Raw genomic sequence first — 15160 nt, forward strand, 5'->3', positions numbered from 1 at the left:
TCCTTGTCTCCCCTTGAGGAAAAATGGATCCAAATCATGAGTGGACTTTCCCTGCCTATCTGCAGTATTAGGTAATCCAGACTTTGGGACTGTTCTTCCTACACCAGCCACTAATCATTGCCAAACAAGTGAGAAGAGCCTTGTGCCAACTGCGGAGCAAATGGATGATGGAAGTGTCACCAGAGAAGCTCATCAACACCCACTGACTTATGTATCACCATACTGATCAACTGTTACCTGTTCTGCTACAGTTGGAAACGTGTTTTCCTAAAAATTAATTTAAAATATCCCTTTGTATTCTACCCAACCTCCAAAATACTCCAGCATTCCAACCCACTGCTTCATCACTTGTAGTCACAGAGATCGTTTTTCTTGCATACACACAGCCTTCACCCCCACCCCTCACAAATACAACGCTTTTCTTCAGCAGCAGAATTCTCAACATCTCTAAATTAATCCATTTCCAACACTATTATGCAGACTGAGACTTTAAAAGAGGAAAAAGCCTTTGGGATAGTAATCTCTTCACTACAAGTATCTATTCTTCCCATGTATAAACACTGCAGAATATATCCTTAAGTCTGATGGTTTTTGTTCTTAAAGTGCCAGAAACTAATAAGGAAACTATGCCTATGCTGTACCAACAATTCACAAGGCCAAAGAAAGTGATGGGGTAGAAACTTTTTTTGAAAAGTTAATAAACTTAGGAGAATCAATAAAACCATTTGTTTTGTTCTAGCACCTGTTTTTAGGCAATATCTTCCTGCTGCTGCTTGTTTGGTTATATTAGAAATTACATGATCTGCTCAGCTGCAAAAAGACTATTGATTTGTATGTAATAGCAGAGAAAAGTACTGTCTGTTTACAAGGGATTCATAGTTACTGTGAACACTGTCTGTTAACAGGCAGGGATGCTAGTGTAACACAACATGCCTCAGAGGAAGCAAGCTAAACACTGCAGCAGCTCACAGAGCACACAGCAAGCACTAAGCCACGTTCTTTGTCAGGTAAGAAACTGTACAAGTCTGACAATATAAATAACACCACAAATGACAAGCTTTTCAACAGCTCTTAAGAGGAAGATTAGGGAAACGGAAATAAGAGGAAAATAAAAGAAATTTGATAATCATCACTTAGCATTCAGGCAACTTTTTGTAACGTTACCCTTTCTATATACCTACTAAAAATTCTTAGGTACATTAAGAATTCTAAGAAACATGAAAACATTTACCTAACTACTAACCAGTAAACACGCACTCGTTCAAGGCACTCCAGGGAGCAGAACTCACTGGTAAAAAGTTTTCTCCACTAATGTCCTTAGCCATTTACTAGGGAGCAAAGAAACAGTCAGTGGAAGTGGAATCTTTGTCGCAACCATTACTCTGGAGCGTTGACAAGATTTTCTCTATGGGATTTAAACAGAACATCTCAGAATCCTTGTTGACCATGTCTGCAATACCCATAAATTCCAACTTCCCAGCAATATTTACAATGTCTTTAAAAGTGGACGTGGCCTTGTCTGACACTACCCTAACAGCAGTATCATGTCTCCCTGGCTCTGCTCAAGTCAGCAAATTGCCTGGGCACCTATAGACTGCAGTAGTCCAGTTTCTACCTTCTGTTCACCTAGTTAGTGCATTACATTTCTACAAACAGGCCTAATAGCTCTCTAGTAATGATAACTGCAGGTTTATCATTTTAATATGTTTGGACTGAGGTGTAAGCTTAATTGAAACCTTCTGACTTTGTTACACATAGGACACATGTTGGCCATCTCTTATATTATGAGAATAAGTAGATGGAGGGTTGCTTGTTTTAATTAGTTATACTAACGTGTTTAATAAGAATGTGGTTTGTTTGCCAGTCTCAATAATTTAAGAACAGAGAAACAAAGTAGCATCTTTTCAAGTAACAGGTCTCCCTTGCCCTTTGGGTAAATTTTAACTAGATCCAACAAATGTGAAAATACTTGCATTTCATCTGCATTTACTGTTGGAATCAGAAACCCAAAGCAAGTAAGAACAAACAGGGAGGAAGCAGTCCCCATTAATGCATCTCAAACTTTTTTTCAGCAGATTCTTCAGCCTAGAGAGTTTTGTAAAAAATATACAAAAATACACCATACAAAAAGTTGTTCTCAGAACATTTCCTTTGATAAACAACAAGAACTGGGTAAAATACCTTGAATTTCAGTCTGCTTTACTTCTGGCACTGTAGGATTACTGTAGGTTTTAGGCTCAGAGTTAAGAATGCTTACCTTCCACTGCAGTACATGAGGCTGCAGTCTGTGCAGCTCTGGGGTTATGTCTTTAACCTCAGCTTTCACGCATGTGATACAGGGATGCTGACATGTTCCTCTCTATGCACTAAAGATCAGTTTGCTTGAGATTTAGCTGGAGTATAATTTTCTGGACAGTTATTTTGTATGATCGCCAGAGAACTATGACTGAACTCTAAGACATGGCCTCAGGCACCATCACTGGTAAAACTCATGCAGCTGAATAATTCTCAAGAGCACATACCCTAACTGAATCATATGGCTTCAGTTTGCACCAGTCTGTGTCTTCTTGAGAATGAAAGATCCATGGTTACAACAGAACTTATCAATTCAAGTCAAGATTGAGCTTATTTCTGAGGTTGTTGGTTATATTCTAAATAATCCATAATCTCTGCTTCACACATTTTTTTCATTTCAGAAGCTTAAAAGAAAATATAACATGACTCCACTACACTCCAGGAAGTGTAATAGTGAATGCTGATTTTGAAAATAGCCACATACATTTAAAGGGTATTGAGTTTACAATTTTCCTCCTCATATAACAACATATTCTTTTGCATGACCACAATGGATCATTTAAGTAGAAGAACTGTACAGAATATTCTGAAATAATGTAAAAACTCCATGAAGTTCCATTACTGAACAGAATGTTGTAAAAATGAGTGTTCGGTTCTCTCTTGCAACAAATTTCCTCCCAGCCTCACAAGAAGCCACACTCAGAGTATCCTATAAACCCTTAAGAAAAAGCCACCAATGAGTAGGTGACACAGTGATTCTATTTGAGGTTCTGTTCTCATCCAAGCATGCAATATAGAACATTAGTATTAATGTTCACTTCACAAAGAAGTGAAAAGTACAATATATACTAGAAATGCTCACTTTCAAAAACCCAGAGCAAACACTGATTATACTTAAGTGTGTGTTTTGCCACTGACTTTACTACTACTTCTTTTCTCTATAGATATGCTCCATGCTTGTTACTGTGCTGGGAAGCGTTCTGAAAGCTGCTCTATTATGTATACTTCAACAAGTTGAAGTTAATGCTCTACAAAGCATTTTTCACACTGACTATATGGGAGGAAAAAAAAGTTACATGTTTCTTGCACTGCTAAATACAGTAACGAACCACTGCCCAAGGCAAGGTACTCTTTTTGAAAACTTAACACATGCTGGCAAAAGGCCTCTTGGTACTGCTTCCTAAAACAGGGATGAGGAATTGACTGAAGTGTTCTTTTGTTCATGTCATTAGACAAGAGGGGGAGGAACAAAGGATACAAAAGAGCATAAGGAACCAGGGAAACACTACACAGGCAGAGAAGAAAGTCACAAATGAGAAGACAAAGGATTTGCCAGAAACAGCAATCTCTGGAAAGCAAACTGATTGTTCATCTGGAAAATGGAAAAGTCTGTATGTTCTTTGTAAGTATACTGACTGTACCAATGAAATACGTTATTTTTCCCACCAATTTCTTCTCTTAGAAGCAGCAAGATTCTCAACAGTGGCTACAGAATACTCTGTGTGCACAGTTGAATGCCCTATGTCACATACATACATACATATATATACAGATATAGTTGTAACTTCAGTGTCTAGGTAACACAGGTTTTGCAATTTATTAAAATATTAATGTATCAGTAGAGCAAATCCTGAAATTTTGCCAACTCTTCGAAGGCAAGATGGAGCCACACAAGAACCCATTAATATCAGCTCTAAAATAAGCAGCCATGTCATACTCAAGCTGAAGTGCACCAAAACATGTACATGCTCCAAACGCCAGCCGTATCAACAGGTTCTGGATTTTGAATGCAGGTTCATTTTGTGAGTGGAGACAGGCCAAACTGCAATGACACAGGGAAGAACAAAGTGTCGTATCGTATGCCACTTGTTTTCCAAGCACATCCTGTTAGGCCACATGTTAATCATTGTCACTTCATGCACCCACATATCACACAGTCTATTAATTATTACTTAATGTCACTACACTACTAGATTGTTTGATGAATTCTATTAGTAATTAGAACTGCTCATGCAGTGACATTCAAATAAAACTTCTCTTCACAGTGCATTCATTATGAAGAGCCAGAAAGACAAAATAGCTAGGTTTTATTAGATGCACTTCATTTAGACTACAGCTTGTTGATTTATTTCACTGTTAACTACAAAATACTCCTGACAATCTGAAAACCGAGACTAAATTCAGCTGCATGTAAGACAAGTCATTGCATCTCCTTATACACATTTAGAACAGAGAAAAAGGATGCCATGCCAAGAGCTAACACTGTTATTTATCTAGAAAAGGTCAAACAAGGAAAGGATGCTTTCAGACACCAACTAGAATTAATCTTAGCACTAGTATTCAACCATTTGACTTCAAAAAAGAGTACAGTCAAGCTGATGGCTTGTTTGCCACTCTGTTTTATAGACAAATTTTAATATTACAGTACTTTTGCAAATTCTGAAGAGCTAAGTGAACTGGGTTTGTTTTATAAAAATGTAGTCTCTGATGATTTGACGAAGAATGCTTAAAGCAAAGTAATTTTTTTCTCATATCTGCCATTTTCTATCAGTTCAGAACTAAGTAGAAAGACATGGTACCTGAGCTGCCTTTCTTGTTAACTTTCCCTGAAATCAAAACATATTTTTAAAAAGTTTTGATTTTGACAAACCTACATATGTTGCAGCAACAGTATGTTCTATCAAAAATAAACCTGTGAACTGCAATAATGCTCTTTAGCTCATGCCTCCCACTATGAAGCAAGTCTTAAACACTGTGGTTTTACAACATTTTTACACTATGAGGTAAATATGACCCAATTGCATCTCCTGAAGAAACTGTTTTAATTCATAAACATTCAAACTCTTTGCATATTTAGCACCCTGCTTGCTATGGATGTTCACCTTATTACCTCTCATTTACCTTTTCCTCTACACATTGGTATACATTTCCATGAGATTTTGGTAAACACCAGCAGCTGACTGAAGCATTGCACAGCTGCAAGGCAGTTACAGAAAGGTAGTACAGTAGGAGCTCCAAAAGAACACGTGATGTGTATCTCGGGCATCTCTAAGTCCATATAAACTATCCCTGACAGACATTTAGCTAACCACATCTGAAACACCTCCAGTGCTGGAGGTACCACAACTTGCCCAGACAATTTTGTGTCTATGTAGCTTGCTATTCAGAAAACTCTCCTAAAAACTGAATCTCCTTTCTTCAGTTCAAGCTTGGCTTTTGTTACTATTTACACTGACTAGGACTGAACTAAGAGTTTAGTCTCTTAAGTTATGTAAAACCTTTCAGTTATTTAGATGCTATTGCCACACTCCCCTTAGCCTGTTCTCTAATTCCATTCAAATAATTCCAATTTCCTCACATTTGTTAGTCTCTTCAGGAGTATTTTCAATGAGAAACTGTATCCTATACAGCATTTAGTGGCCAAAGCTGGACAAAGCACTGAAGTGGTACCTTACCAGAAATTAACTAAATTATTAATTCCCATTTTATAGATGATGTTCCCATTACTAGGCAAAAAGACAGTATTTACCTTCTTCACAGTAAAATCCTGTCAACTTTTGTTCTGTCCATGGTTCACTTCTACTTTTTTCATCAGTACTGCCGCTTAGCCATGGGTTGCCCAGTCTTAACTGGTACAGACAATTCTTTCCACCTGTAAATAAAACTTCATGGATATTTAATTGCATATTCTTTCCTAAACTACCAGTATATCAGGACCTGGCTGATCCAATCCTCCAGCCCACTCACAGCCCATGCTTGCATGATACCACCTCAAAGTATTTTAAATATATTCTAGACAAACCCAAAAAGTATTATTTATCAAGAATTTTTTGTGGGGAAATGTAGATTTGAAAAGGACATCCCTGAACATGGTATCTTAACTCCCTAGAGACACACTGAGACCATCAGTGACTTGAAAGGAAAGAATGTGCAAGCTGGGAACCATTGCTTTTGGAAGTTTGTGTTTTCTAAAGCTATGTGGCTCTTCAGTGTAGCATATAAAAGAAAAAAATGTGATCAAATACTTTCTGTAGCAATCTTCTGTATACTACATACAGGTGACAGGATGACTGGTGACAGGAAGACTAAACCTGCATTCCTGTATTCAGAAGAATTTACAAAAAAGGTATGCTCCCTTTGTTTAGATTTCTACAGTTTGATTTTCCACATCCTACCATACTGATCTGGAGATCAACTGGCCTCTTAACCATCAATCATCTGATTCCCTGGGAAAGGGGATCATTACCTGATCCCATGCACATGTTTACATTAATACACAACTGTAAAAACCAAAAATCTCTTTTTAAAATCAAGTGTCAAACTGCTATTGCATCCTCTACTTGCAATTGTTCTTGAGAACAGAGCAGCTGATACAAAAGCTAATAAAAGTCCCATCCTGCCCTTTCCCAAACAATAAAAATTAATACTACAAAAACAAAAACCAGGCATGACTGCTTTTATGATCTGCCTGTATTTTTCTTCTCCCCACACGAGTGGTGTAAATACTTGTGGGACTTGTACCACACCTCAGCTGAACTTTATAATGGGGAAGGGAGAAGAGGTAGGTAAGATCTTTGTACATACCCAGGTAACTGAGTATGGTGGGGCTCTCCTGGCACATTCCGCATTATTAATAGCTACAGGCTACCAGGTTCACTAATAGTAAAACTACCAGAGAAAAGGTTTCTTCAATTATATGTATTTCCATTAGCCTTATGCACGAATAAGAATTATAAATCTAGAAATAATACTGTGTGTCCTTGAGGAGACCTTTTAACTGCTTTGGGAAAAAAGACAACTAATTGAAAACAGATTTAGAGAGTTATCTGGTAAGACCAGGAGGACCACATTAGCAAATGTTTTCCCACACAGTGACATAAGAGAATTTGTTTCCAATCCAATGCTATCATATAGACATATAATACTTTGGGCAATCATTTAGAGAAGTTACCACATACCAGGTTGTTTCTAACACATATGGTGTGGTATCAACTTTTTACTTCTTGTTTTCTGGTCTCCTCTATTTCTGTTCTTCCCAAAGCCACATATTACACTACCAATACAAAAAAACTCAGTTCCGAAAGAAGCAAACCAGCCTGGTGCCCCTTGGTAAACAGCCACCTCTGAACCTGCCATTTCTTGTATCTGTAAATTTACTTATGGTCAGATTACATTTTAAAATGAACTCACATATTTTCCAAAAAGCAGATTTATCAGGTAGGAAATTGTAACCCAGAAAAAAAATCACCAATAACTCAAATATTCCAGGAGGCTTATTAAATAAAATCTAACTTCACAGTCATGTAAGCAGCAGAGATCCTCATAATGAATGGGCAGAACACACTACAGCAGATCAGGAATTATAAAACTAAATTAGAAACCCAAATTTCATTTGCTATAAAAACAAACGGCTCTTTGTTCTTCAAAAGGAAGTTGCTAAGATAATGCAATGAATCACCCTTCTGCAGTCAATTTCTGAAGCTTAATCCTTTCTATATTTCTTTTCACTAATTATAGATGCATCATACATTTCAGCATTTCGTGAGAAAGTGGCTATGATTAACATCTCATCTCACAGCTTTAGGAAGCTTAAACTCAAAACTACCCCTCCTCCATTGAGTGGACACGGAGGAAAGAGCAGAAATTCCATGGCACATTTCACAGCCTGGCTCCTGCTTCGTGTAGTAGCTTGGGACAGGACCGTGCGTTACACACACAAAAACACACGCACAGAGCATCCCTGCCTGGCAGTTCCCTTTATGCCTGTACTGGGTGTGCCCCAGATGGTGCTGACTGCCATCATCTGAGCTCTTACAGCCCCCTGTTTTACATCTGCAACAAAAACAGCGCTGACAACACACTGAGGGTTTAGCTCTTGGTGATCAAGGCTTTCTCTGTTTCTTACTCTGTGCCATGACCCCCAGTGAACAGAAGTTTGGAGGACAGAAAGTAGTAGATGACCCAAACTAACCAAAGAAATACTCTGTCATATAATGTCATTCTCAGCAATAAAATGGAGCAGAGGGAGTGCTTCCTCTGTCACTCAAATGAAATAAGCAGTGCTCTGAAGAGAATAACTTGAATTTCAGAAAAAATAGTAATGTAAGGCTCTCGGCAGCCCGGTTTCCAGCAAAGAGACAAGAATTAACTGAGACAAATTTTTTTGAACTGAATATCAAAGTCAACAGAACAAAACCTGGGTCTGAGGCTTGGTATTTTGTATAAACAAGCACCACATTTTCTAGACGTACCTCTGTCTCACCTTTATAAATGGCTAAAACCTTGAGAATTGTCCTTTTCTTCTTCTTCACAGAGCATCTCAAGCTTGCCTGTGAGGCAAAGGGGAAAGGAATCCTGGTTGGCATAATTTTCATTGTCAAGGTAAGATTTTTTCAAGCTGAGATTTTCAAGCTTCCAAGCCTTACAACGGGGGAAAAAAAAAACTACTGAGAACACAGCCAGAGGTGATTCTTATGCCCTAATTACAGTGTTTTCTCAATTTCTTACCCATCAGAGGACACATCTCTTCTTGCATACAAGGGGAAGGAGAATGTCTGTGACTGAGTGTGATACTGTTAACAAGAGCATTTAATTGGGACACATTTTTGCATCCCACATTAGGTGTGAGTCTTAGTTATGTGATATGTTCACGGGTGACAGGAAAATTATGCCTTACATCTGCAGAGATGTGTAAATGCCTCATTAGGTTTAATAATTATCTGTTAGATGGGCAGTTCTGCAAGAAAATCTCTGTTACTGAAAAATGAAAGGGACACAAAAACAACATTGCAACTGAATCATTACTGACCTTGCTGAATTAATTCACCTGTCCAGAAATACTTTTATAAACACATTAATAATGAATGTTACATTGTAAAAAATACATGAATGGGCTACATCACAAAACGGTTATCAAGTAGCCCATGAAATCAGGCACAGACTGTATTTTCAGACTTGAGCTCAGTTCAGCCTGAATTTATATGTTAATTCACATACGACAGAGGGAGAAAAAAGAAAAGTGGAAGAGGAAAGATGTCGTTGTGAAAGACTACACATAAAACTTTTTAGGCACAACTTCTTTTCAATCAAAAAAAATTACAAGTATCATCTTTGACAGACAAAAATCAATAGTATATGACTGATTCTCTACAGCTAAAAATATAATAATAAATTTAAAAAAAAAAACTAAAATCACAAAACAAAACAAACCTCACCATCTTCCTGGATGCTGCACAAGGCAAATTATCCTGACAATAAAAAGTTCTCAAGGTAAGCTATACTATGCCACTTACACTGACAGCTCAGTTTTACAGCTAAATAAGGATTATATAAATCCTGGAAACCAAAACGGAACATTATCAACTTCTCACAATGAGAAGGTGGTGAGACAAATTAAGCACAACCTTCACAGTAGCAAATTACGTATCTTGACACATACCATTAAACAAAAAAATTAACCAGTTTATTATATTTAACATATTTACAAAATAGTAGAAATTAAAGTACTGTGACTCCATTATTGCATGACAAAAAATAACTCCATACAGGCAAAAGCAGCACATGAAAGAGACACTCCAGAATATTTAGGAAGTCTTTGGTACTCAAAATATAGTTTAAGATGCAGCATTAACTCAATCAATACAGGGCATTAAAAACAGACAATGATATGTAGATTTATGCCACAAAAGTGAAGTTTACCTATGGCTTTCATTCTTCACAAAGGATGACTAGTGGACTCAGGAATTGCTTAAAAGCTTTACAACATTTTTAGGATGGAGAGAATACTCAAAATGATTCTAAACCCAAGCTGTTAAAAATGACTGAGACATTTTTCAACTCATACTGAATTTAACTGCCTCTTCTCAGAACTATATGACAGTAAAGCACTAAACACTTCAAAGACCTAGAGCCTATTCCTCTACTCCTTAAGCAGGCAAAACTGGAAAAGAATCATCTTTGTCTACTTAAGGAATATAGGATTAAGCTCACAACAGACAATCAAACAGCATGGCAAAACATGATCAAAGACTGTATACTCTACACTGCTGTACACATCATTTACAAAATTTTTATGCATCATCTACATATTTACAAATGCTCTCAATTATTCCATCAAGTAATGTACTCAACACAATCACAGTTTACATAATTTTGAGGTAAATCCTTGAGAAGTTAGAGCATTGGCAGAATTTCATCTGCAAGGCTGCATCTCTCAAGTCAAGTTTCTAATGAGAAGCTCCTCTCTTTCCCCTGGTCACACACTCCATGCCAGGTGTAGCAGATGGGTAAGACAGTTGCAGAGATGAAGGGGATCTTTGTGAATTCTCTGTGTTGTGCTTGATTCTTCTTGATGGCCAGGAAAGGCCAGAAAGAAGCAAAGATTCCTGGAGGCAGCCAAAGAGAAACCCAAATATGTACTAGTAGATTCTGCACTGTGGACAAGTAGTGGAGATTATGTTGCCTGTAGCCTAGGAAAACACTGCAGTGTTAAATTGTGCAGTGTCCGTGCACACTAATGGCAAGATGCCAACAGAAAAACAGGACAGGCAAAAGCAACAGAGAGGATTGTGGGACAGGATGAATTAACTTCATTTAAGAGCTTGATTTTCTTTCAAGCTAGGCTTGACATTACTTAAATATTCAATACTGCACATCTGAAGACATCAGCCACATTTATTTTAGCTTATAACTACATTTCTGCCCCTCTATAATGGCATTAAAACACTGCCTCACCAAGCAGTGGACACCATTTTACAAGGCCTGATCTTTCAGCCTGGCTAACCTAGACACATTTTTCCTTGGGGATGTTCAGAACACTGCAACAAGACAACTCCCTCACTGAACTGCCATTAACATCCCAGGAAACAGGAACAGAAAGGGCAGAAAGAAGTAAGTTCTATTTGCATTCACAAAAGGTGACAGAAACTGTCTAACTAGGAAAACACAGTTTTGAGTTGAAAGCATCAAAGTTCATCTGGATCAATCAAGAGGTAAAGATAAACACTTTTGTTCTTGAGAAATGACATCATCTTGCATTAGTATTTTCTCCTACAGAATAGGTCTGCAGTATTTATCTAATGTCATTGCTGAAAACTTTCAATTCATCTTGTCATGACTATCCTCCAGTTGCACTTTTATTGTCAGCTGCTTAAATGAAAAAAACTCACATAAAAAGGCTTGAGATGACAATAAAAGGATCACACAATTCCACTCTGTGGATGTTTTTTAAAACAATACACATCACTACACCTTTTTAGAATGTCTTTAAACAGATTGTCAGAAGATTTGGGCAGGACCTCAAAGTAGCCAATTAAGTAATTATATATGCATGAATACTACTCATATTTACTATGTATTTCCTTCAGAATATTTTTAAGGGTGTAAAATGGTTTGTAAGTTGATATGTGAAGTAGTTTGATGTCTCAAAACAACCCTACTTTATGCCCACTGGAATGATTGAAATCTGTTTGCTGCATGCAGTGATAAGGAATAATAAGCCTTCATGTCCTTGTACCACCACAGATGTTAGCTAGAAAACATTAAATATTCAGCCATTGCTAGTACTCATGGTGTAGTACAGGGTGAAATGAAAAGGAACAAAGAATTTTGTTTTCCAGAGATCTTCTGGGAAGGTGAGGGTTGGACTTGGTACTGATCCCCCCTGACGGCAAACTGGCAGCTTGTTTCTTGCACAGCTCTGGGTAAGGTAGTATCTGTCAGCCCAAACTTCTGTATAAATCCCAACACTAAAACTCAAAGGTTCAGACAGACAAAAATGTTGCTGTTTAAATACTTAACAAGACCAGTAACACATTGAAGATATAAATTTTTACAATCCCTGAAACTGCTGGTCAGCAGAGGATAGTTTTTAATTCATTCGTCCTCTTCAACATAAGTTGATGGAAACCAGCCCACCTAAAAAGGGGAAAAGCAGAACAAAATAATACATGAGATGCACAGGGGTTTTTTTTAATGGCTGCACTAGGCACAACAAGGATGGGTCTGTTCAGTAAATATATTAATAAGATTACAAAGATAAACTTGGCTGACCTGACACAGTGAGGGTAAGTACCCTTAAGAAGATAATAACTTGCAGATATGACAATTTGGAGACGAACACCTTCTATGTCACTTCCTCCTCCAAAAATCTAAAACACATTTGCACAGATTGGAAGTCTAAAAATTCAGAAAAATGCCAGGAGTGGAAGTAGTTTTACTACAGGCAGGATGCTGCTATTTTTTGAATGAGGAGTTAAACTTTTAACAGGCTCCAGTCAAGGTCCAGGGAATCCTCTTGTAAAGAAGCAATCAGCATGTCTGATTGCTTTACATGGAGTTGAATTCCACTGCCACCAAAACAGGTGTTACATATGACAGAACTAGACAGCAGAGTCTAGTGTCCTACACTTCAGAAGTTATAAAGTTACCTACATTCTGAAATTAATGATGTGCCAAATAAGTATTATGTAAGATATACAGTGATACAATGTCATGTATTTCTTACTTTATGTATTTGCTTTCAGTTTTTTCAGACTTCTTTATAACTAAAGTCAATTTAACATTCATGAAAGAACTCAAGAACAAACCTAGAGCATGACTAGAAGGGGTAACTGCAGAAATTTTGTTTTAGACTATCTTGCCAAAATATCTCCAGAGGCTGAGTCTGTAATGTCAAGTCCAGGCTATGAAAGCCACCAAGGAATGCCAGCATGTAACAGGGCATCCTTTAGAATGTGGGCAGCTGCATTACAATGAGTTGTTCAGCTCTCTTCACATGTAAAATGTATACAGCATAATGGCTATTTCTTCTGCTTCCCTATTTTCTTCTGGTCTAATTGACTACTATTTAATAAGCTTTAAGCATATAACTTTAACATAACCAAGCTCATGTACACAATAAAAAAGGTTCTCCACATAAAGCAGTAAGTCTGGACATGCACTTCAACTGGACTTGCAACTATCATTTCCAGCTTCCAGACAAATCTACATTCTTTCACCTCACATTCCTTGACCCTGCATCTCTCCACTTTAGACATGGAAACAGCAGCCTCAAATGTTTCTGACTAATCTGCATTAAAAGGCAGTAAACTAAGATTGAAACAGTAAACCCTTTATAGGTTAAAACTGAAAGTTCACTTCCAAGTCTCAGAGCAGAATGTTAAGTGAGTTCATAAAAATCCCTGCTAAATATGTCACTTCATATGGGCCACATTTGTAGACATCAAAGAAGCAACCTCCTATAAAAAGAGTGTTTGATTCCATTGCATTGTAGTCTGGCAGAAAGATGTGGAAAATCTTTCTGTGGTAAAGTGCTAAACAGAGTTCCACAGCACCAGGAACCTGACCCCAAATATCTGTCTGCAAAACAGTTCAAGAAAGGTCAACTGTAGCAGTGCTATTAATCCTGGTTATTTTCCAAACATATAAGCTTGCCCAAATATTCAGCCTGGTAGGTCACATTAAATAACTAATAATTTAGATGCTGGGAAAGCTACCTCGCTAGAGTTCTGCCTGGCTCCTATGCAACAAATATGAGAACATGTTCCATTATGTGAAAAAATCACTGTTAGTGAAGGCAGAAATGAGACACAGGAAAAGAAAAAAAAATAGCCTTACCCTTCCATTTACTTCACCTCTCCACCAGCCATTGGCACTCATCTTGGTATAAATTTTGACAACATCCCCCTTCAACAAGGACAGTTCTCGCATGTCTCGTGCACAGAAGTCATACCTGGCTATGGCAATGCCTATCACCTTCGGGCTTAGCACTGAAAGGAAGCAGATGGTGGTGATATTAAGGTTGGTTAAATGAGGGCTACCAAACTACTGTAAATAGAAATACTGTAAAATATAAAACAAGGATTCCACAGCAACATACACTGGCATTCATTTTATGCAAAACATCTGCACTACAGAGATCAAGAAGATTTAAATACAGGCAAATGGTGTAAAAGTTGAAGGGATTTTTTGTGGTTTTTTGAATAGTCCTCTTTATTTTTAGAAAAAAAATCAAACTAGATGAGCCATAAATAAAATATTCCCCACCCTGAGATTCTAAAATACATTTGCAATTATTTTATACTTGTGCTTCATAATAAAACTCGCTGCCAGTTATATGCATCAACATATTTTACAGGTCACTAATTTCTTTCCAAAAGAATTATTAGCATTTACAGTTGATTTAACTTTAGACCTCTAATGAAGCAAAACAAACAGAATAAGGTGCTGTTCTTTCAAAAAACAACTCCCAAGTTAAATATTAATGCACTTAAAACTGGAAGCTAACATCAGCATGAGCAAAAAGGCACAGACTTTCTACAGGAAGTGTCCACGGATCATTTGCCACAATCTGCATTAATATTGACTGATGTACATCTATTCTTTTCAGGAGTTTTTTTTCTGTAAATCACCAATGAATTTGTTCTACAAAATTAAGGTTCAGTGAAATTAATACTTTTAAGTTTTAAGGTACATCAATATAGAAGAATTTTGCCAATGTAAAGCCCAGACATTTTAAACAAAAAAAAGCTGTTAAGAATTTTTAAAAAGCAAAGGTGCAAAAAGCCTCACTTCAAAAACCAACCCCTCTTTCCAAACAGTTTTATAGGAAATTATGTGTCCAGCGCTGATGTAGAATGTCGAAACGTTCAAAAGAAACCCTCAAAGATTCCAATGTGAGGACAATGAGAGGAGAGTGGGCATGGCCTAGCAGATACAAGACCTTTGACTTGAGCACTTTAGAAAGAATAGCTACTACTCTATGGCATTTTGTAGTAAGATTATTTGGTCAAGGCATTTTTTAGCTTTTTTTTCCATGAATACAACTTTTTCCCATGTAAATTACTGTAAAAGGAGTTCATGAGCC

The 15160-nt window shown here is 37.3% G+C and overlaps 1 protein-coding gene across 3 annotated transcripts in view; it reads right to left on the reverse strand.

The window, feature by feature from the left end:
* Window positions 1–9735: 9735 nt before the first annotated feature.
* The window catches only part of VAV3 (vav guanine nucleotide exchange factor 3), a 151602-nt gene continuing 146177 nt past the window's right edge, over window positions 9736–15160 (reverse strand). For all 3 annotated transcript variants that reach the window (XM_039555928.1, XM_039555929.1, XM_039555927.1), the window contains 2 exons: window positions 13912–14063; window positions 9736–12210 (listed from right to left, as the gene is read on the reverse strand). In XM_039555928.1, coding sequence (XP_039411862.1) covers window positions 12169–12210; window positions 13912–14063 — 194 coding nt within the window. In that variant the 3' untranslated portion in view covers window positions 9736–12168. The remainder of the gene's footprint in view (window positions 12211–13911; window positions 14064–15160) is intronic.

This window comes from Corvus cornix, chromosome 8, assembly GCF_000738735.6.
Source record: "Corvus cornix cornix isolate S_Up_H32 chromosome 8, ASM73873v5, whole genome shotgun sequence".
NCBI classification, from domain to species: Eukaryota; Metazoa; Chordata; class Aves; order Passeriformes; family Corvidae; genus Corvus; species Corvus cornix.